This window comes from Lissotriton vulgaris, chromosome 12, assembly GCF_964263255.1.
Source record: "Lissotriton vulgaris chromosome 12, aLisVul1.2, whole genome shotgun sequence".
Taxonomy (NCBI): Eukaryota; Metazoa; Chordata; class Amphibia; order Caudata; family Salamandridae; genus Lissotriton; species Lissotriton vulgaris.
The window spans coordinates 32,138,462-32,162,264 of NC_141700.1; the positions used below are offsets into that span (position 1 = coordinate 32,138,462).

Here is a 23,803-nt window from a genome sequence, read left to right on the forward strand (position 1 = left end):
CGGGTGGTGTTTTTGAAGGCGTCTTTGGTGTAGGTGTTTGGGTCTTTTTTCCAGGCCTTCTCAAGGGAGCGACAGAGTTTCTTGGATTTCTTAAGATCATCGTTGAACCAGGAGGCCTTCTTGCTGCCTAGTTTGGTTTGTCGTTTTTTCAGTGGTGCTAGGATGTCGGCACTGTTGGATAACCATTGGGTGAAGTTAGTGGCTGCTTGGTCGGGGTTTGAGGAGTGGGCGGGGGGGTATTGAAGAAGCGATGATGAGATCTGGTCGATGGTGACTTTGTTCCAGTTTCTTCGCAGAGTGGGTTGGGGATGGTTGTTGAATGTGGACTTGTTGTAGGTAAAGTGAACGCAGCTGTGGTCAGTCCAGAGGAGAGCTGTGGTGTGGCTGAAGGAGACTTGTTTGCTGGAGGTGAAGATAGGGTCGAGTGTGTGACCTGCGATGTGGGTGGGGGTAGTGACAAGTTGTTTAAGTCCGAGGTTGGCGAGGTTGTCCAAGAGGGAGGTGGTGTTGCGGTCGTTGCTCTTTTCAAGGTGAAAGTTGAGGTCTCCCAAAAGGATGTAATCCTCAGAGGGGAGCGCGTGTGGAGTGATGAAGTCCGTGATGTCTTCACTAAATTGTGTGCGGGGTCCTGGTGGCCTGTAGAAGAGGGTGCCTCTGAGTGTGGTCTTGGGGTCGATGTGGATCTGGAAGTGAAGGTGTTCAGTTTTGGCGAGATTGGCGTCTGAGCTGGTTGAGATGCGGATGGATTTCTTATGGACGATTGCGATGCCTCCTCCTGTTTGGTCGGTCCGGTCCTTACGGATGATTTTATAGCCTTCCGGGATGGCAATGGTGATGTCTGGGGCTGAGGAGGCGTTCATCCATGTTTCTGTTAGGAAGGCGACGTCCGGAGAGATGGTGTCTAGTAGATTCCAGAGGTCGATGGCGTGCCTGTGGACTGAGCGGGTGTTGAGCAGGATGCATTTTAGGTGGTTGGGGTCGGATATCTGTTGTGTGTTCGTAGATGAGGAGTTGTTCTTGGTGCCGACGAACTTGCAGGAGTTGCATGAGAAGGGTCCATGGGTGTGTCCGGGAGCGGCTTGGACGCAGTTGGGGGAGCGGCCGGGGTTAAGGGCTAGGAGGGTGGTGGCATCATAAGTAATGCGGGAGGGGAGGGTGGTACGGGGGCCAGTGGGTCTGGCGCTGGGCGCGGTCCAGGCGCGGACGGGCGTAGACGGGCTTACCTTTGGCGCACCTTCGGCGCGACTGGGGCGCGATCGCTGCGCGTGAACGCTGCGCGCAAAAGCCACTGTCATAAGTGGATAGTTGAAGGGGAGGGGCGAGGTAGGCTCAGCTGGGAGGCGGGAGCGTGATTGGAGGGACGGGCTAGGACGTCACAGGAAGCAAATGGCTGCAACAACAACAACAAATACTTAACGCAGGGAGAGGTTTGGGCGAGCAGTGGGGCGCTATGACAAAAATATATATTTTATAAAAGAAATGGCTGACATAGAGTAGCGCTATGAGCACAGCACATTAAGAGTGACAAGCGGCGCTATGTAATTGGGCACAGAGCAATCACAAAGCAGCAAAGCAGCGCTGAGGACAGAGCGAGTTAAATGCACAATGCGGCGCTATGGTAGTCCAGCTGAAGAATGCAAGTATTACAAGCAGCGTAGGAGAAGCGCTACGATACCCAGCAGGAGAACAGAGGGGAGCAACCGGATCTGCACGAGTCAACAGTAAGCGGAATAAAACGGAGGCAAAATAGACAAAAGTAAACTTGAATGGAGTTCGTTGAAGCAAGTTCGATATCAATTAGATCCGAAAAGGAGACAAAATATAAAATTTAACACAGGCGCAGGTGCAATCAAAGCACTAAGAAAATAACAGCCGCTGGCACAATCAATATGCGTATTAATGAAGAAAAAAAATTGTACATACCGTTGAGATGAGAAAAATTGAATAAAATTAAAGTTGAATGGGTCCAACACACCACAATAAATAAATTCGTGCTGCAAGTGGTGGTTTCCCTCGTCACCAAATTTGTAGTAATCATCCAAGCAGAGAAAAGATGATTTTAATGTAATTTTTAATGGCAGCACGAATGACCTTCATCTGTGTCCTGTTCCAGGCTGAACTGAGTTCCCCAACAGACAATAACTTGGCTCCTCAGCTCTGGAACACAGAACACTTACAAAAGAAAACATTGCACATGCACTGGCATGCGACCACAGTAATGAACTTAAAGAAACAGAGTACAGAATATAACAATATTAGACATGGTTACCTGTCAAAGAAGAGCTACATTAATCATAGCCCTTAAGGGTGTTAGCACCAGATCACCATGTCCATAATGTGGGACAATCCTCCAACTCACCTTAAGTATGAGAGGCATGCTCCTCACCTCACCTGGCTACAGCTCAAGATCATGGGGCACCGCTCTATTAGTAAAAAGAGGGGATGAATACAGGTAAGTGAAACCTCACGACCACTAGACCAAGAGATATTGTAAGCAATGAATACTCCTATCTTCAAATTGTCTTCAAAAGTTGTTAAGAGAAAATTTATAATGAAGTTCATAATTATCAGTTCGTAATAATATCGATTTGGAGTCACTTAGTGTAAGTTCTATTATTCTGAACTTGTAATTACTTTATCTAAAATTCATATATACATCTGACTCATATGCCAAATCTATGCTGATTCCAATTCTTGTCTTATTTGACTAGCAGTGCATTATAGCCTAGTCACTTTTATTGATAGCCGTTAATTATCAAGGCAACAGTTCAATGTAGGACCCAGGGAACAGGATAGTTCGAGCCTGATCATTGCTCACATGGTGAATGTTTATACACCAGGTAAACTAACGCGGTTCGGGACCACAAGTACAAGGCACAAAGACGAGCAAGAAAACCCATGCTTAGTCTCAAGGCGTCCGCTCGGGAGAAAAAACAAGCGTTCGCAAAAGAGTATTGATTTTTGACTCCATGAGTAAGCAGTAACGCCGAATTTCTCCCTTAGATACGGTAGGTAGCGTGATTTTAGCCTGGTAACGCTCCTTTAGTTATTAATTAAGCCCCAGATTTGTAAAATCAGCCTAGTGTCAGAACACATGCTGAAAAGCACATCAGTGGAACGTTCGCACGCTGAAACGCGCAACAAAAGGAATTAAGCCTGGTAACGCTCCTGTTGTTTAATAGTTATGCGCCAGTTAGGTTAGGTCAGCATAGTTTAAAAACAGCAGCTGGCAAGCACATACCCGACTCATGCGCATGCTTGATCCTACGTAAGCAGTTTAGGCTAACAGCGTGCTCGGGAAGGGTTTAACAAAAGTTTCAACTTCAAAAAAATGATAGTGCCGCACTTATTCTAGCTCCCTCGAATAGTAACCGGAGTTGCTTACTTGTCCGTTGGTACTCCAAACAAGCGTCTGAGCTGTTGGGGAGGTACCTCGGCAGGTTAGGTGGCCATATTTGTTTATAGTTTAGCGCCCGCTCATTGGCTATATCGGATGTCATCAGACCACGTCACCAGGAATTATGGGAAATTACGTTTTCAACTAGCTGCGGGTGCGCATTAGTACCCGCTTCATTGTTTGGAGTTGAGAAACAACATTACGATAATCGTCTTGTGTATAATATAATTCGCTTAGGGCTCACTAGTCATTCAGAAGTGTGACACTTGGCCCTTTCCCCAAAATTTTTCGCTTTTTATCCTCTGTTAATTTAGAATGCCCCTATTGAAACAACACTGTATAGGCCTTGGGTGGTGGAGAATGCCCTGTGTAGTTTAAAACTAGTATTAAAATACAGGTACTTCCTACCCCTAATATGGCTGCCACAGACCACTGCTGTAGCAGCGTGGTTTAGAGGGCGCATTCTAGTAGCCAGGGGCTGGCTGGAACCCTCAGGCAATGTATCCATCTTAGCCTGCCAGCCTGTCCACAGGTAGAATGGTGGAACCTCCTGGAAGCCTCTGGAACCTTCTGGGAGAGGTGAGGTGACACCAACTGCCACTACCAACTGTCAACTGGCACTATAAAAAGAAAGGGAGGGAACTTTCCTGAGGGGAGAAGCTGAGGAGAAGACCTGGGGAAGTACCTACGCAGGAGGATAGGCAGTGGGGGTCAGGGCAGGGTCTTATGATGCTGGAATGACAGGGCCTAGTGTGCTGCTTTACAAGTGTTGAGGTATCCTGTTCCCCCCCCACTGACCTAACCCCGCGGAAGGGAACCCCCAGGGACCACTTGAAGGGATTGGCTGAGAAGAACTTGGAGCACCAGCCACTAATTTATCCCCCCTTCAAGGAACAAGAAACCAAGCAACTGGAACTTACAAGGGCGCAAGAAACAGCTGCGCCAAGAAGAAACAAGATCACCACAGAACTATTAAGAAATGAACCAGGAACTGGCGCCTTGTCGCTCCCCGCGCCCCCTGACGCCACCTGGAATCCCTTATTCTGGTTTACCACTGTGGTGTGACCTGTCCTGTGGAACCTGCTGAGAAGCGCTGTCCTTTTTCTACAGAGTGCTACAAATAGAGACTGTGGCTGTGAAGCGCTGTACCCAGCTCATTGCCCTAAGCGCTATTGCTGAAACTGCCCAGCGCTGTAAACTGCTGGAATGGCTGTGCCCTGAGAAGCGCTACATCCCTCAGGTACCAAGAATTGCTGTGGCCTTCCTAGCACCGAAGCCTCTGCGCGTTGTGCCCCCGTGAGAAGCGCTATCCTCTTACAGCGCCAAGAAGCTCCTGGGCGCTATTCCTGCCTGAAGCGCTTTTGCCCTGATGAGCGCTGACTCTGCCTGAGACTGCTGTTGTGCCTTCAAGCGCTGGAATCCCGAAGCGCTATTGCCTAGATTGCTTTTGCGCCCTACGTGGCGCTAGCCAAGGTGTGGTTATCTACCAGAGAGCTTTTGCTTAGAACCCCCCCACAGCGCTGGAGCACACGAGACTGTTGGAGCCCTGAGGAGAGCTGATTGGGAGTGGGGACTTACTGCTGTAGCCCGGGCACCTGTGGGCGCTGTCCCGATTCCCGCTGCTGTGTGCTGGGACCGAGAAGACGCCGTTCCTCGGCGCACCCCAGAGCCGCTTTCACCGCCGCAGCCCGGCCGAAGAGTGAAGAGTCTCCTCGGCGGCCCCCAGTATGAGGAGAGGGCCGCCGCAACCCCCATGTAGGCCTCGTTAGGCCCGAAGCCGGCATCTCCCCTGTCACGTGGTGTGGGGGTCATCGACTGCGTCACGGCTTTGCTTGACGGCGATTGGGGAAGGACCGGGACGCCCTGCAAGCCGCGCTGCCATCGGCGGCCGCGGGCGCTCCTTCTTTGGAGCTTGCGGATTGGTCCCCGAGCCCTTCCACCACCGAGGAAGACCCGGGACCGAGTGAGACACCCGAGAGGGGGCTCGGAAAGAGCTCCCGCGCCCCCACCTACAAGCGCAGGCCCCTGAGGTACCTGATATCTATGAGGAGGGCCGCAGAGAAGCGCGAGCCCCCCTCCTCATCCGGATCGGCTGCACATCTTCGCAAGGGCCCCCGCGGGAGCCGAAGACGACAGGTAAAGCCTGAGGGAGGGCGGAGGACTCGGTGAGGTCCTGTGCTCCCCCCTCCCCCCGGGAGAACTAAGACTGGGCCCCGTGAGCCCGAATTGGGCCCCTTAAAACACTATGAGGGCCACACTGAAAAGGCTAACCCCTGTCTCGGGTGTAGTTTAATGCTTATTAGAGCCCTGTACATGGTTAGGGGCTGGCCAGAGTTTTGGTTTATCTGTAATGGCACAGATTACTCCTGCCCAGGCATGGTGTTTATAAGCGAACCCCTGACTGATGAAATGGCTATCTTTGAAGAACTATTGATCTCAAATGCAGTGCTTATTCCTACAAAAATGGTGATGCCTAATTAATGGAATGTTTAGACCTGAATAATGAGGGGTGCACTGCTTATAGATGAAATGTACTTGCCCTATACCATGGTTATCCTTGCTTAAGGGAATGGTTAGTGCTGAGGAGGGGAACACTGATTCCTTTAATGAAATGCTCACTGAGTCCAGGCTAGAACCCCGGGAGGCCCCTGTGGGATTTAAGTGAGTCGAGTTAACTCCACGTTAGGGGACTGGTTGCTCCCCTCTGCCTTAGACAGGTTCTAAAAGAGTACTGTTGCAGGGCCAAACTGTTTTATGCCTAAGAAAAGGTTGTAATTTAATCCCAGGTAATGCTCATTTATGCTTGAAGCCTGACTTATTTTGGGATTATTGAAATGTTGGGCACTGAATAAGGAATGGTTACCCTTATCCGCTGAAATGTCATTCCGGGTTTAGGAAGGGGTTGCTTCTGCCAATTGAATGGTTTACCCTCATTTGAGGCAATGTTTATTCTTGCGTTTCTGGAAATGTTATTGCTGAGAAATGCAGTGTTTGTGCTCTAAATGAAATTCATAAGGAGTTAAGGCTGTAGTAATTTTGGAAGTGCCCTAAGAAAATGCACATATTACAATAGGCCTATTTATTACTGCCTTATTTATGGGAATGCTCTGCATAGGCCCAATGGAATGTGCAGGTCTGAGGTATGAAATGGTTGATCTATTATTAAATGTTTACTTCTGCTAAGAGAAAGGCTACCCTGATTGAAGGAAATTCTTACTTGATAAGATAGGTAATACTGGCCAAATGAACTGTTTTACGTTGACTTCACAGGAAGTTCTTCATAGGCGTAAGAAGAATGATAACTCTGACCTACAGTTATTTATGATACGTCATTTATGCCTTCCTAAGTTTTACCCCTAATAGAGGAAGAGGAGCTTAATGCTGAGGCTAATAGGATGTTACACCTTTAGTGAAATGTTTTCTCATTACTTAATGCACTGCTTATTCCTACCACGGAGAGAGGTTACTGTTATGGAGATGCTCTTCGCTTACCTGAGGAAATGAAGATTGGTACTTAACGCAGTGTTGTATTCATGACCTTATAATGTATTTCTTACAGGTGATGATGAGAAACCAGGCCAAGGTCAGGCCTGTGGTTATTTAATATTTAATATTTATTATTTATTCATCCAGTATTTATTGCCAAATGTTCTCACACATGTACTTTAATGGAAAGCTAATAAGCTAATTTTATGATGAATTCCTAATACCCTGATCCTGCTCTATCTTAATAAAGTTAACTTGAGTTTTTACACAAGCTCACTGGAGTGGAGTCCCTAATTGCGTGCTCATGTTTCTGACTCAGTGGTTGCGTGTGCTGTATGGTCGCTTTACACATAAGCTTTCGGATGCCTACCCGCTCGCGCCATGCTACCCTAGGGGACTGGTGACCCCAGTTCCAACAAGAAGCATACGAGTATTTGAATCCTACTCGTAATCTACATCTAAGAGCTGCATTCATTATGATGCCTGCTGTGTGTTAGATAGCCTAGGCACTTAAAATACACGATAAATACATGCAATTGAAAATTAGGGATTGAATCCACATATTAACTCGAGTTACGGAGTATAAAAGAAACGAAACGCTTGCACTCGACCTACATAGGTAGCCACGGTGTCATGTGACTATTTGAGTTACAGTAATGCACAGCGTTTTTTTAATATGACTCCAAGACCTTTAGGGAGGCATTAGGCATGCAATAAGAAAGACACTACTATTGCATCTTGCACCTCATTAAGGGATGTTTGCGAATATAAAACAGGGAACTTTTATCATTTTACAGATCATGAGGTGAGCTTTTGCCACAGAAAAGACACAACAAAACATATGCACACGAATATAGCACATGCCATTAATATCACAGCCGCATTTAATACTGACAATAACAATAGACAAGGTTAGTTTACTACTTTTCACGCACTTGCAAGTGCAACATAAAAGCACATTAGTCCCGCGTGTAATGTATGCAATTTTAATCTAGGTTGGTTAATTATTTCAACACATGCTATTAGTACTGTTACATTTATTATGGAAGTTTAACTTTGCGAGTTTGAACGAAATTTCATTCAACATCTCGCTCCATCAGCCTTTTCCCCATACCTGTACATCTCTTCCACCCTCCCTTGGTGCTGTGACTGCACCCCCACCCCACTTAATGAAACTCTGCTTTTCTGTATATAGAGATCACTCTAATCACTAGTCTCTTTTTGTGTGACTTTACATTTTGTACATTTGCAATTCTTTCTGTTCGGATCTTTTATGTAACGCATGTAATCCTTAGTCCTTATGTTTTGCAACTGGTTCTTATGTAAAGCGCTCCGATACCTTCGGGTAAAGATTGCGTTATATAAAAGCGCATTAAATTAATAAATAAAAATAAAAAATGGCTGTCACGGTCGCAGAGTAGTGACGTACTTCCGTTTTCCTCGGAGGTTGGTCCTTCTTTTGTTTCCACTGCGACTCTCGCAGTGCGTTGTTCCTGTTGTGACGTCAGGGGCGCGCGGCGAGCGGTCTGGTCGGTGCGTTGGACTCCGGTGACCGGCAACGAGGAGCAGACCCCACCCCCAGCGGCCGGTAAGAGTCACTCTCCCTCGCTTCCGCACCCGTGCTGTGCAACCCCGCGGCTCGGCAACGGCTGCCGACGCCATTTTGAGTGAAGGGGACGTCTCCCTGGCTTCAGGAGGATGAAACCGCCTCCTCCGGTCCCCGGCCTTCTGTTGGCCTGGACCTCAGGCCAAAGCGCCTCTGATCCTTTCTATGAATAAAAGCGGTAGCCAAACAGGGAGGGGTTGGTGTTTGAAAGGTCCTGGGGGTGCCATATTACGAAAGGGAAAAAAAATAAAAAATACATATATATAAACACACATACATACTTGTATTTAATGTAGAAGCTTTGTGTAATTGTAACTAATTTAGGAACGGGTTAGATCTCTTTAGTCTTGTATTGATTAATATATATTAGTTGTATTGTTGTTGGGGGGAGTTAGAGGTAAAACTGTCTTTTGCCCCCCCCCATTTTCTTTAATTAGTCTTGTAATCAAAACACCTTAATTATCCAAGTGACTTGCTTGCATTGGCGTGAGGTTGAGAGGCAAACTTTGCACCCGTGTGCCATTGATCACGGCGAGATTGGTTCTTCGTGCATCTCTTCCGCGAACCTCATTAGGGCCTCTGTAGGCTGGTTGCCAGCTCTCTATATATAAAATAATTTAGAACAATTCTGAACTGAATAAATCATTTGTGAATCAATCAATCATTCGTGAGAGGATATTGCATTACCCGTTTAGGTTACTGCCATGTTTCTTGTCATTAAAAGTATTCTGAACTGAGCTCTCGTGCCTTGTTTCATCACTACCAGTATCTCTGTGGAAAAGCTGACTTCTACCCACCGGAAGCAGCAAGACGCTGTAGTACAGCAACCCCCCTGCCTCATTTGAAGATGGTACTTGTTATAGAAACCTGGGCAGAGAAGGCCAACACTCGTTGCATATCAGGGCTTTCAGTTTTATAGCGCTACTATATGTACCTCGGGATTGTTAGATCACACTTTTGGGGCATCCGGGTGGCTTTAAATTCTGTCCGTATTTGATAAGGAGTTACTGTGTACAAGGCGTATTTGCAGGACTTTGCTGTGCAATTGAAACTGTTCCGCTGTCGAGAGAAGTTGCAGGCTATTGTGTATGTTGCCAGTTAAGATTGGACTATGAGACTGGTTTATATTTCTATGTATTAATTTCTTTTCACTAGACATAGAAACGTGTTGTAGAGCCTATTTTGATGGATTCATCACCATCTGTTGGAATTGGCGTAGGATAACACTTAACTCTCCATGATGATCTCCAACATGCTGCTAGAACCCCAGGTGGTCTACTGCTTTCCATTTAGCCTCAGGCAACTGCAATGGGGTCGTCTTAAAGTGCATCTCTCTGACTTATTGTATTCTGAAGCCGATTTCGTTGATTTTTGTCTAGAGCTAAAGGAGGCTTACAATATAATTTTTTTTCTTCTTGCTCTTTGATATCTATTTCAAAAGCGGTTTATACAGTGATTTGCCTGTGGTTTGAGTTGTCTTAACTTTTAGTAATTTTTCAAATGCATCGCATTGTATGTAGCAAAGATGGTATTGAGATTTTAGGGCCAAATGTATCAAGCCTTTTTCGATTCGCAAAGGCCGGAATTCGGCGAATTTTGGCCTATGCGAATCGCAAAAGGCTGTTTTGCTTTTTTTGATATGTATCAAAAAAATCGCATCATAAGGAATCGCATAAATTTGTGATTCCTTATTTGCTAAAGCATTTTTCTATAGCGAATTAAGCTTAAGAAATCGCAATTTACCACCAACTTTCAATTGATGCTAATTTGCGATTTCTTGTAAAAATGCACAAATTGGCATTTTTGAATGTGGCATGTGACGCACATACATGCCCATAGGGCATGTATGTGCACCATATGCACACACATGCTGATTTCAGGGGTGCAGCAGGGTGTCCTTGAGACACCCCTGCACCCTTGATATCAATCTAATTTTGCGATTTGCAAATTGCGAATCGCAAAATGAAATGCATTTCACTATCATTCCTATGGGCCTCCTGGCCCATAGGAATGAATGGGAAAATATTCCTTATTTGCAAATAAGGAAGATTAAGGAATCGCCCAAAAAAATGCAATTTTTTTTCATACATACCGTTTTGCGATTTCTAAATAGCGATTCCTTAAAAATCGCTATTTAGAAATCGCAAAACAGAACTATGATACATATGGCCCTTAGTGTTTAAATAATCCTTCAAATGTTGTTCTAATTTAAAATTAAGGTTTATTTACTTAATGACTTTGTTGTGTTTTTCAGTTTAAAACATGCCGGAACACAGAGTTACCCGAGATGCATTTGATGCTTTGGTACTAGATAAAGTTCGGAAATACAACCTAACCAAGGATGAAGCTATTCGAGAAACTCTACGCGAATTACAACTGCATGGTAGGTACCACTGGAAACATGCTCAGGCAACTTGTGAATAAGGGTATTATTAATTAAATAAAGCCATTAAAAAATCAATATGAAGTGTTCCACATGTCAGATTTCAGAAGTTAAAATTGTTGCTTTAACGAGAACACACCTGTCCATCAGCTCCACTCTGGCAAATAGTTACTTTTTGCAGGGCTGCAGGGTTTCTGATTTCAATTTTAATTAAAGTTGAATGCTTGTAGTATGATTTCTGAGGTGATTCCTTTGTTGAACTATAGTTAGAAGTGACATTTCCTAACTAACAATTCATTCTTAATTAACATTACTAGAAACACAAGCTCATCTTGCAGAAAGTCTATGTAGACATTGAGAAACTACAATTTGAAGTAGGAGTAATGCTTCTTTGCAGGCTGTGCAACAAAAAACAGCCTAAGTACCTCTTCAAGCTTTAAAATCTTTCTAGGCAACCTTTCCCCTAAGGCTGGAGCTCTAGAAAGGGGTTTGTACTGCCATTTTTCACTGTGTAGTCAGACGGTCCGTGCCACAACTCGTTTAACGTTTTGGAGGAATGCAACATTCTATAATGTTTGTGCACGCTAAATATTGTTACAATAAACTAGGTGAGGTAACTACACGAAATACATGAATGGATGTCTTGGTATTCATGTATTTTAATGCAATGCAGTTCATATTGAAAGCCCATCAGATTCTTGACTGAATGCAAGTTGTGGCCATTGTATGCTGCTTGGTTGCCCCCCCCCCCCCCCTCCTCCCCCGGCACCCACCTATTTCAAATGATATCCGTATCTCTGTGGCAATAGTTGGTTATAACGTAGGCTAAAGCTTTTTTTTTTTATTACTTTCAGCTCCTTCAAGGTCTGTCCCAAGAATGGAGAGATATGAAGGTGATTTGCGAGACATTGAAAGGTATTTCCGATCAAGTAGAAGTGAATTTCCAGGACCATCCACTCGGGAGTTAGAAGATGAAGTGTCTGCAAGTCTTCATTATGTTTTTCCGGATCGTAAAAGGTCTCGTAGCCCTCCAATAGGCGAACAGCTGTACTTTAAGGGAGATTTCGCTAGTCCCGAGTTAAGGGGACGAGAGTTAAATCCAGCTGCTATAGATTCTGCTTGGTTGCGAGAACAGGAACTTATTCTTTCTCGACGCAGAGATCGTAGCCCCCTTCGAGCACAAGAACGTGACTTTGAAGGCAGTCGAAGGGTAGAAGCATTTAGAGGAATAACGAGTCCAGATTATGAATCAGTGCGGCAGAAAATTAGAGCCCAAGCAGCCCAGGCACATGAGGGTTCGTTTGCTCAGCTTGGTCCTACAAGAGATGAAGAAGCATGGAATGTTAGGGAACCCAAGATTGATGTGAACGACAGCGATGTTTTTTCTAAAGTTGGAAGTCAGTTGATTCACTGGGCGGAGTTTCACAAAGTTAAATATTCCCCGGAGTTTCATCAGCAGCACAATGCACTCTTCTTGGCGGAAACGGAGGCATGTGCCAAAACTCTAGCTTCTTTCAAATGCTCCCTGAAACCTGAGCATAGAGATTTCTGTTTCAGTATGGTTAGAGAGTTAAAGCACCCAGCTTTGAAGAGTCCCAAAGTCGATAACGATCTTTTAAACCTGCTGGTGAATAAAAATGCGGTAGTTGCAAAGAATGATTTCTTTGCACTGATTAAACCATTTGATAAAAGCATGATGAGCATCCAAGAGTCGCTTCTGAGGAGTGTTGTTCCACTGCTTATGGCCTGCAATACCTTTGAACTCAAGAAAGGCTTTGATCCTGCTGAGCTGCCTGCTGCTCTAGAAAATACAATCTCTTTGTGTCGTAAATCCCTGGTGCTCTTTGGCCAAACCTACTCACTCGCTACATGGTTGAGGCAGGAGAGAATTCTTGAAACCATTGGCTTAAGAGGCAAGGTGGCAAAACCTTCCGGATTCCCAAATCTTGATGATTCCTTTCTGTTTGGGAAAGAGTACATGTCTCATCTTAAATCCTATCTTGAAAACAGCGGCACGCCGTTCCGCATGAAGTCTAATACCAATTCTTCAGAAAAGGATAAAGGAGATTCACAGATCAAGTCGGAGCCTGAAGGTAAATGTGCAAAACCTGGTTCTCTGGTGCTAATCTGGGTTCGAGTCTGGGGGTGTAGGGTGGAGTGGGGGTGTACGTTGACTTGTAGATGAGGGATTCACAGTATAGTTGGGTCATTTGAATGCTTTACTGTGGAATTATTAAAGCTAGAGAAGTGATTTTTTTGTGCTACAGAATGAATGAGAATAGGCATTTGAATGTTTTGAACTATTCTTATTGTTTGGAATTTGTGTGGAATGTAGTCACCAGGTTAAAATGGTGTTAACTGTTCAGGGAAGGGCTTCTAGACCCCACCTTAAGATCTAATTTTATGCTCTCACTATTGTACAGTGTGACCCTCTGTACCTAATCTGCAGGCTGCCTCTGGAAATTTCTATTACCTCAGTGAGCAGACAAACATGACTGGAGCTGTACATTAATTCAAAGCTAACCTGATTGCCAAATGAGTCGCCAGAAAATCAGCCTGGCTGCTATTTCATGTACCTGCCATTTCATTGTCAGCTGAGTTACTCATTGAACTGCTGCACTGCCATATCCCTAAATATGTTCAAAAACTTGGATTTATAGTCCTGAGGAAAGGGCCAAAGCACTTTATTAAGTTTAGCAGGCAGATAAAGTTTCTACAAACCAAAGTAATGCCATGGCTAATGGCAAGATGACTGCTTTACACATGGTCAGTCATTTCAGTATTTTTTTGAAGAAATACTTCTCTGTTAATGGTTTCATGATGGCTTTTTAAAGCTTTCCCATTATGTGCACATCCTATAGCTATTTTTAGGTCTCGCCTACGCAGCACGCATGTGTTGCATAGTAGGACCTTTAGCCATCGTTCTGCTCTTTTTGAAAGCACATACTTGTGCTTGTGGCAGCATCCACCTTGCTGGAGCGAGCAGGGGCGCACCCTGCGCACGCACCACTCATGAGCTCACATCCTGCTCCCCCTCTCTCCCACGTGCATTCCTTGTTAAAGCTAGTAGCAGAGCCAAGCTCCAGATGTTAAACATCAGCCTCCAAGTGCAGCGGGGCTGCCTCAAAGAACACTCCTCTGAAATATTGGCCTCTCTAGTGCATAGATTTTTAAGGGGGAATGCTCACAGCCCTTTCACTTTCAGAAAGCATGCACATTCATGCTGCTGGCCTCTCTAGTGCATACATTTTTAAGGGGTAATGCTCACAGCCCTTTCACTTTCAGGAAGCATCCACATTCCTGCTGCTGTACACTAATGGACAAATCTTTGGTAAACATTGCATATAGCATGTGACGTCAGCACATCTAAAATATGATTTGCTAGGTTCTTTACTGGCTGCTTTTTCAGACCGGATGTCTTGGCCTCTGAGGAGAAAAACTATTTCTTTTCGATGGCAGAATACTCCAGAAAAATGTGAAATCACAGCTGCAGCGTTCCAATAATTTTCCTCCAGGAAAACACTTAAAGAAGTTTTACCCACTGATACTTTTAAAAAAGCCTTTTGAAATATATATTTTCAAGTACAGAAAATTTGCACGGGGGACAGTTGCAGGAATATACTTTTGAAATGTTACAGAACAAATTTTAATACTGCCAAAGTTACCGAGCTCTCTTTGTACGGCTCGAGTCGCCACAGTTTTGCAATCATTGCTGGGGCGCGTAATTTAAGATTTCATTTCACTTTCACCCCTGAGCACTTTTCATTTCACTTTCATCCCCCTGAAAGAGTGAGCCTCTGTCCCTCCGGGCCAAACTGATTTGCGAGGTAGGAGGGTGAGCACCGATCACGTTGGCAATGGCTCATTAGATTCTTCTGGAACATTTCTATCTCACACGCACAAGGTGAGTAGTTGTCTTTATGATGGCTGCGCTCTTCCGGGGGAGGGGGGGTAGGGGCTAGGGGAAATGGAAAGGCACCATGGGAAAGGGTAGACCCTCTCCTTTTATCCTCCCATGGGGATTTTCTGCAGTGGAATTAATTTGGGCCACTGGGTCCATGCATGGTCCCCACGGATGTCGGGTTGAGGGAGCCCTTTCTGATCCCAGGTAAGCCCCTCCTCTATTTTCATCTTCTAAGAGGAAATATGATGGGGATTGCCCTTTCATCTCTTTCCCCCCCCCCCCCTCCCCCCCTCTCCCATCCCCACGGGCAATATACCACCAATACCACAAAGGACATTAAAGACAAGTATTAGCATACCCAACAGGTCTCGCCTTTGGGATCTTAAAAGTGTTTAGTTATCCAGCACAATATCCTTGGTGTAACATCAACTGTTGCATGGCTAAACACTTAACCAAAGGCGAGACCTATTGGCTGTGCCAATGCTTGTTGTGCTTACCACTGTGAGATTGATCTTCACATTTCTAGGGCTGCCACCTCCTTTGGTAAGAGTCACAGAGATGATATAGTGGTATGCTCTGTACTGGACAAAGCCTAAAAAAATCCACCCGTTTGTGTGCTTCCAATTTCGCACCAAGCAATGTTGTGACAACGCTCTCTTCAAACTGTCGCCTGTCCCATGGGGACTTCTATCTCCATGCACGTTCGTATACACCTCCACAAATAAGCCCATAACCACTGAGGCTCTCCAGTGGAGATCAGAGTGATGTCTAAAATGGTTTTATTGACTTCGTTTCTTCGAGCTATGTTATATGGGAATGAGGCAGACCAGTTTAGAATGGGACAAGATAGCCTATCCTTTTTTCCTGAAGGTTAATCATGTTATGTTTCAGAGGAGAGATCAAAAATAATATTTTAAAGTATTTGAATCTATGAAAGGCAAATATGCTGGAGAACTGTAGTTAAAGGTAAGTAACTAGTTTCTTTACTAGAGTGCACACCAGTCCTGATGGTGGTAGCAGACCTTTACTTGGGTCAAGAGACAACACGGTATTTAATATGGAAAGTAAATACAAAAATGAAGTTCTGGTTACTGAGGAGAGTAAGTTAATTTTCAATTCAAGACAGATTTTATACGTAGCATATGGTCCGTTTTAAAGCCTTCTCAATATCAAGAAATCCAAATCTACATCTTCAAAGTTGTGTGAGGCTTCACTTAGAATAGGAGTTTGAGCAAAACTGATGCAAGTGCTTTCTATACCTGGCCTACTGTCAAGTGTTGCAAGTCTGCTCGGGAACATTAGTGCTGAAAATGTATGATGCAATTTTTCTTGAGGCAATTTTTTTTATTTAAAATTGCCTTTGTGTTGGTTTTGCAATGACCCCTTTGAGAGAGTTGACTGCTGTGTATAGTTGGGATTACCAGTGCAACTCTATCCTTGTTGGGTGGGAGGATATGCAGAAATTTTGCTTACTTTGTGGCTACATTACTTGCACAGCATGCCATAAGCAATGATCTTTTTGATTCACGTCTGATAATTTTCTGACTAAACCTTTGGTTGATGCACTGCATAAAAAGATGCCACTCAAATAATTGTAGACTTTTGTCAATGCTTGGATACAAGCACAGTTATGGTTCAGTGTACCTTGTGTCGCCCTATAGATTCTGATGTGTTTCAGACGATTGATCGTCTTCTTGAGAATGCCATGGACTCTCGGAGGTCAAGAACTGCAGACAATAAGGCAAAGAGACCTGCATTCTGGTAAGTTAAGGAGCAGCGATTTAATCTTTAAGTCAGGAGCTTTCATGTATAGTTTAGAAACTGCTACTGCTACACTCGTAAAAAAATAATTGCCTACTCTTATTTGAATCTGTTCAGTCGTTCCCAGAAGGAAGTCCATTTCCATCTTGTTTAAAGGCAATAGGCCACTTTTGTAATTGGAATGGAAATATTGTATTCAAGGTATCCATGCTAATGTTTCATGTACTGGCTTAGTGTTTAACTATTTTCAAACTAAGATGGTGTCGATTTCGACATACAGGATCAGCGCACACCTTTCTTACATGAGCTAAACAGGCAGAGATGGGAATTGAAACTGGTGCATAGGGCATATGACTGACATTTGAGGGAGACTGGGGTTATTGTGCCTGCTTATGCAAATTCTGCTGTATCAAGTGGTCCTTTGGCACTGTGTACCTATGCTTTTTGTCTTCTGTCCATATTGCAACAAAGAACTCAATTGAAAAGGGTTGGCTCTTAATTAAGCCAGCTTTGCAATAGATTTAACTGCCTAACCCTGCCGCGTTGGTGTTGGAACCTTTTTTAAATGTATATTGTGTATTATGATTTTAGATGCTTTATTAGTAATGTTCTAAAGACCTCCACTTCTGTACCTTCTAAGCCCTCCAAGTCACCACAGAGTTCTGTGTCCACGCGGAAGCTCAAGGCCACATGCCAAACTCATTTACTGAGGTGACTTCTAGTATCCTTCATAATGCAAAGTAATGTTTTTATTTTAAAAAAATGTATTCCCCATATGATGTAGGGGTCCCTTGCATCTGCCTTCACTGATAAGGGGCATGCCGACACCTTCTGGTAGTCCTACCGTTCTAGCCAGGTGCACCGTGCATACTGGTAAACTGCTGTTTCTAGCAAGTTATATCTCCAATGGAGACACTGCTCCTTACCTATTAGAGCCTTCACGAGTAAGTGGTGTCCATCTTCCCCCCAAAAAAATTGTCCCGGTTGTACCTCGGAGCTGGAAAATGAATTGCATGTTGTATTTTTCTGCCTTACTTATCAAAAATCTAGAAGGAGGTGGATTATTCCCCAATGTAAAAATCTGGGGATCATGCACTGTTTGCAAGCTTATAGAATACTCAAAACTGATCTTTCACCTGTAATTGTTTTTGCTGTAACTCAATTTTTAGCAGCTCTGTGGAATACTAGAAGGACGTTTGTGGACATTGTATGAATTAGGATCCAGTGATACATCTGTTTAGATGCTTTGGAGCTTGACCTCAAACTCTAGATGGGCGAGGTGGGATATATGGCCATGTATTTACCCATGTGCTCTGTCATTTACTTTGATGTAATGATAAGCTGTTAGAACGCGTGCTCGTTTCTTTTATTGTGTACTTAATTGTATTGTATCAATTTTTAACTGTACAATCTGTGATTTCTTTTATGACAATATTGTCGAAATAAAGATGAAATGGATGGCTTAGCTTATCAGTAAAACATTTTGCAACCAATTTATATTACAAAAATTGGTATCCTTCTCAAAATGTAAAAATAAGTCGAATAAGTTCCAGGAGATGTTGAAGATCTTTTTTTTATTAGCCAAAGACAAATTATCTTTGAACAAACAAAGAGAAACTTAAAAAGCCCACAGGGTACCTATCCAAACTATTATTTAAAATCCAAGATAAGTTTGACTTTATTTAGAACTGTTTTGGATATTTTATTTTTTTATTTAACAGAATAAATAATTGAATATTTGAAAGACTTGGAGGTCATTCAGCAGGACTGTATTAGGCTATTGAATAGGTCAGGCTTCATATCTGTGAAATTACTCATTACATTTTGACTTCAATGATCAGTGGACTGTGTTAAATCGGATAAAAAGTGCTTGGTAGGCACATTTGATATTGCACGCAAACTTATGCGTGCTTGGCCAGGCTGAAATTCCCTTGTCAACTTTTGGAAAGTGTCACTCTAGATTGAAAACATGTTACTGTTTGAAAACCTATTTATAGCGGTCTTTTAATGTAAGAATGAGAGTCACTCCTTTGTTATGCATTTTTAGGTTTTTGTTTGCTGAAAAGAGTAAGGAGTACAAGTATTATCAGAAAAAGCTGGCAGAATTACGGAAGGTGAAAAAATTTACTAAGGAGTCTGAAATGCAGACAGAAAAAACAAAGACACCGGAAGACCTTGCTACTGAGTCCATGAGAGCGGTAAGGTATGCTCGAAGGGCCCTGGAGGTCAAGAGAAAACTTGCGAAGGGATTAGCAGAGTCAAGACGAAGGAAGGTGAAGCGCTGGAATATAGGTACCCAGACCGTCCTCTCTGCTTCTCTGATGTTAAAGCTAAAAGCAAAACGTGGTTCACACCAGCGGAAGTCCGGTGATAAAAAGTCCACAACAGGCTCTGCATCTTCCAAAAGCGGAACTCCAAAGAAGGAAACTATTGATGCTGAATCCCTTGGAGGTAGGCTCAGAATGTGTTCTACTCTCTTGAGTCCAGATAGTGTGAGACTGGTATTCATCGTGCATGCTCCTTTTAAAATTGCATTTTCTTGAGTCGCTTGACTGTATTCTCATATCCTTTTTACATTTCTTTCCCTTGTATTTGTAAGTACTTTCCTATTGACGCATATCAGTGTTATGGAGTGACACAGAGAGAGAAGGCTATTAACTGCATTATTTGTTTAAGATCAGTCGATCTTGTGCATTACAGTTTTAATCAGTATATGAAGAATGTGCATACTTGAAAGGAGCCTCATAGTATCCATCTATTCTGTTGGCAGCACATGCCATGTTAGATTTTAATATGTAAAACAATGTCAGCAGTAAAAGATGCATCCACCCACACAACTTTTTTTCATAACAAGTTAGCAACTCTACAAATGGGGTGTAAAGAAAAAGATGCACCATATATTTACTAGTCATAGCCATCAACAAGAGAGGCCTAGAAAGGGGACCACGTGAAGAAGTGCTGCTAGGAAAACAGTTGCACAAGAAGTGCGTCAAGACAAACCGGGAAAACAAGGTATGGGAATAGAGAAGCGGAAATTCGACAGATGGGTGATGAGACCAAAACACGGCTACATTACAATTAACTTAAACTGGTGAAGTACCGTTTCCTAATTGTATAGTAGACATGGGTTTTGAGAACGGGGGTGTTCACATCTATAAAGGGTTGAATTAAATTTAATTAAGCTCTCCACATAGTTTCATCCCATTTGCCTGGTCACTACAAAATGTTACTGTGTTGTGGGGAAAAAGTCTGTTAAACTACCTTATCTGCCATGTAGATGTAGTATTACAGATATGATAGACAAATGTCGAATGATTAGAACTCAGTTCCTTGATAATTTACTGTAGGAAGCTGGCTCTGTATATACTATACCAAAATTGGGTATAGTGTGCACAGTCCAGTGGAATCCCAAAGGTAGGCAGAGGTAAACGTAGATAGCACCTAACTCTCCATTTGTGGTAGTGCGGGCGAGCACTAAGGCTTTATCAGAGGGTAGTGTTAAGTATTTGTTGTACACACTCAGGCAGCAAATGATGTCACTAACTCAAAGGCTCTGTGCACACTATACCGTACTTTGATATAGTATATACAGAGCCAGATTCCTGTAACCCTTGCCTGCTCCGGTAGGCCCTTAGCTGCACTGCTATGAGAGAAAAGTATACCCATGGTTCAACGACTGGCTCATCAAAACAAACAGTGAATAAAATGAATCTAACAATAAATATTCTGTGACCATTAGACTTGTCTCCCACATACATACAAGTAGTGGTGAGTATTCTGAGCGGCAGGCGTTTGTATGAACCACTTAAAAAGGCTTTACAATCAAAACAGAAGAATGAAGTTTAATCTTACTACAAGCGATAGATAAAATAAGTTGGTTAACCGTACGAAAATTCAAAGTTTATCTAGGAATATTATCATTCAGTATTCCTCTCATTTCACAGTGCTGTTTTTAGAATGAGAGTGCATCAAGAATTAGACAAACGGTGAAAACACGTAAATGACTATTGGGACGAATATGAATTACCCTTGCAGAGCCATCCAGCAGGAGACAGACTGCCACAAAAATTGAGATTTGTACTCCAATCAGATTGACTATTCCCACTGTAGTGCAAACCCTAATTAGATCTATTATCGACACCAACCAATGGCAATACTTCACAGGCAACTGATGGTACCCCAACTTTAAAGGAAAGCGTTTTCGATTACTTGATTAGGGAAATGTTTTCGCTTTTCTTCTCTAACGATCATGGGTCCTGCATGACGAAAAAAATTCACAGAATGACCCAGCTTCAACACATTAAGTCCATTAGAAAAATAAGCATCTGTTTGTCTTCTCTCAGCTGTGACTTGGTAACTGAATTGCAAAAACTGGCCATGCATGAAGGATTGTGAAGTGCATTCGGGTTTGTTATGCCAAAGCCAGACACACATTGCGGTCTGTGCATAAAGCAGATTCTACATGCAGAAACGAAGCCACAGTGGCTTTCCTTGGCAGTATTCTCTTAGCAGAAGTAGGATGTCCTTATTGAATCAAACTGCTCGTTCTTCATATATTATTATTCCATGTCTTTTATTGGACTTAAGGAGTCATCGCTATACAGAGTTGTATAATGCTTTTCTGTCTATGCGCTGTACGCAAACTACTGCAGTATATGCTTTAAGCGGAAAACCTTCCTGGTAAAGTTTGGGGTTTGTATTGTTGTAGATGAACATACCCTACCCACCTTCTTGGATGCCAGCTTACTGCAAGACTTGTGATGTCTTTAATAATGAATTACTTTATAATCACATATTCCTTCTCCAGTTCACTTACCTAATGCTTAGTATTGACTAGCTTACACTTTCATGCTTGGGATAAACACCAACCCGGGGTGGAGTCTGTGTGAGTTTCAAGGTATGGATCACCAGTCCTCTTGAAAGCAAAGCTCATTCAAAGAGAAAACAACTTGTTACAGCAGTCTGAGCCCAATACTAGATTACAGACTGCTGCGCGTCCTGTGGGTTTTCAGCACTACACGCAAGTAGTAGGTTTGAGCCCCCCTACCCGCCCTACTTGATTGTATTTTCTTATTTCAGTAAACGTTCTTTGAAGAAGCTGTACATTCAGATTTACAGATTATAGACTGGGACACACAAAGTGTTTTGTTCTGGCAGCTGTAAACTTAAGTGTTTTTTTTTTTTTCCTTCCACAGTTGATGCTGCAACAAAGGATACAGCTGAGAAACTGGCCCAGTTTGTTGCGCAGATGGGACCAGAAATTGAAAAATTCAGTATGGAGAACAGTGAAAGTAATCCAGAATTTTGGTGCGTTTTAATCTGAAAAATAAATGTTAAAATGCTTGTGCCTTCATGTTGGAATTAGGTAGCCTGGCCTAGGGCAAGACTAGCATAACAGAGGCACAGTGTAAAGGTTGCAGACCACCCAAAAGTAATTCCACGCAATAGCACTCAAAAAGAAAACACTACACCAAAATTATGAAAATACGTGCTGCTTTATATAAAAATAATATGCTCTTTGGTGTCAAATATCAGTAGCTCACATATAAATAGTTCAAAACATTTCAAGGCATTTCTAGAATCAGCAGTTACACTTTTGAATTTACTAGCAGATTATCACGTTGTCTTTCAAGCAGTTGTTATATCTTTGAGCTCCTATTGCAATTGTACATTAGGATAACTGTACCTTAGAATCAATCAGGCTAATTATCACTCTACTAGAATCTTGTTCAATAAAACAATACACTTATCAATGAATTAATCATAACACAGTAGACTCCCACTTCAATTCTGCATTTCATAAGACCCCAGGAGTAAATATAACTGAATACTGTATTGTGCCCAATAATGGTCTCTCCCAACACCAACCCCCCTCACTTCCTATTACACAGTTGTTGATGATCCCTTCAAGTTACTCCCTCCTGTGTGTCACTCAGCTGTGGCAATTAATAGGATGTGAATTATTTCCAGTTGATCATTAGTGCCACTCTCCCCCTTTCTAGTACACCTCCTTACTTGTTTTCAGCTGTTGTAGAAGTGGTCCTGCGCCAAGAGGGAAAGGTGACACAGAACAGGAGGGGCTAGGACCTGAGGTTGCAGAGGCTCTCTTCACCTCAGGGGTCTCCTCGGTGTTATTGGGTGTGGGCCAACTCCTCGGTGGGTCTCCCACTTGAGGGGTGTCAGGGACCGATTCACGATGCCCCCAGGCCCCTTCTGGGCCTCTTAGCTCCCCCTCCCTGCTCGAGCCAGCTCTTCAGTGTGGCGCTCGAGCAGGAGGAGAAGACAGGATGACTCTGTGTGGCCCAAAACTGGCACTCCGGTGTTTATTTAACACCTTGGCTGCTAGGCGTTTTCCCCCTCCTGTGCTGGACATTGATATTTTACTTTATTCATGACGAGCTCAGCTCGTCATCAGCACAGCTCAACTGTGCATCATGACGAGCTGAGCTCGTCATGAGCATCGAAAGGGTTAAACCAAAGTTATGCATGGCTTTATGTATAGTGGGTCGTCTACCGACCACATGAAAGCTGCTCGCCCATCTCTGTCCATTCTCTCCATTGTGTTGTAAACTTTATGCACCAACGAGGGGAATGAGCGAAATTAGGACATCAGATGTCTGTTGACCCCCCCCCCACCACCCCCATCCCTTTTAAAAAGATGCAACAATACTGTGTAGTTCGACAAGTAAATTTTGCAGGCTGGCCCCATCAAGAAGCGAGGTATAGCCCTTTCAGGATGCACTAACCCTTCCTCACCGAAATGGCATGCCTCATCATAGGGTCATTCTCCACATTGGGTGAGTGGTGGTCTTTTCTCAGCCTCTGATGCCAAGCTGGGCCAAAAAGTACACGTCTCTGCTTTTCTGGAACAGGTTGGTGTAGAGTAGATTAGTAAGAGTTTGAAGTTTGTTCTGGATTTCAGGGTATTTATTTTTATTACCTGAATTAATCCATGTCCAGATTAAAAACAAAAACTTTAACTCCTAGGGCATACCTGATGCCAGAACCTAATTACGTGGTCAACATGTTAATTGCCATTATTTTCCAGAAGGGGGTCATCTTCAATTTTTCAGGACCTATGTAACCCTAATCTGTTGAGGAGGGCAGTTAGTTTAGACAAATTGTGCTGTGGGCTCATCTTTCAGTCAGTGGCACATTATCATAAGTAGGGGTGAGTGTTAGTCAAAAATGCAATGTTATATTACAGGGTATAATTTTGGAGAAGGGCACTGTGTTTTCTTACAGTTGTGGGTATTTGTCTGGGCA

General features: G+C 43.4%; 1 protein-coding gene across 1 annotated transcript in view; it reads left to right on the forward strand.

Moving 5' to 3' along the window:
* The first annotated feature begins 8,328 nt into the window (after positions 1-8,328).
* LOC147673141 (SURP and G-patch domain-containing protein 2-like) overlaps positions 8,329-23,803 on the forward strand; it is a 41,395-nt gene continuing 25,920 nt past the window's right edge. Inside the window, exons 1-6 of the mRNA XM_086946877.1 lie at positions 8,329-8,471; positions 10,744-10,872; positions 11,727-12,965; positions 16,438-16,537; positions 18,585-18,988; positions 21,733-21,844. Coding sequence (XP_086803003.1) covers positions 10,752-10,872; positions 11,727-12,965; positions 16,438-16,537; positions 18,585-18,988; positions 21,733-21,844 — 1,976 coding nt within the window. The 5' untranslated portion in view covers positions 8,329-8,471; positions 10,744-10,751. The remainder of the gene's footprint in view (positions 8,472-10,743; positions 10,873-11,726; positions 12,966-16,437; positions 16,538-18,584; positions 18,989-21,732; positions 21,845-23,803) is intronic.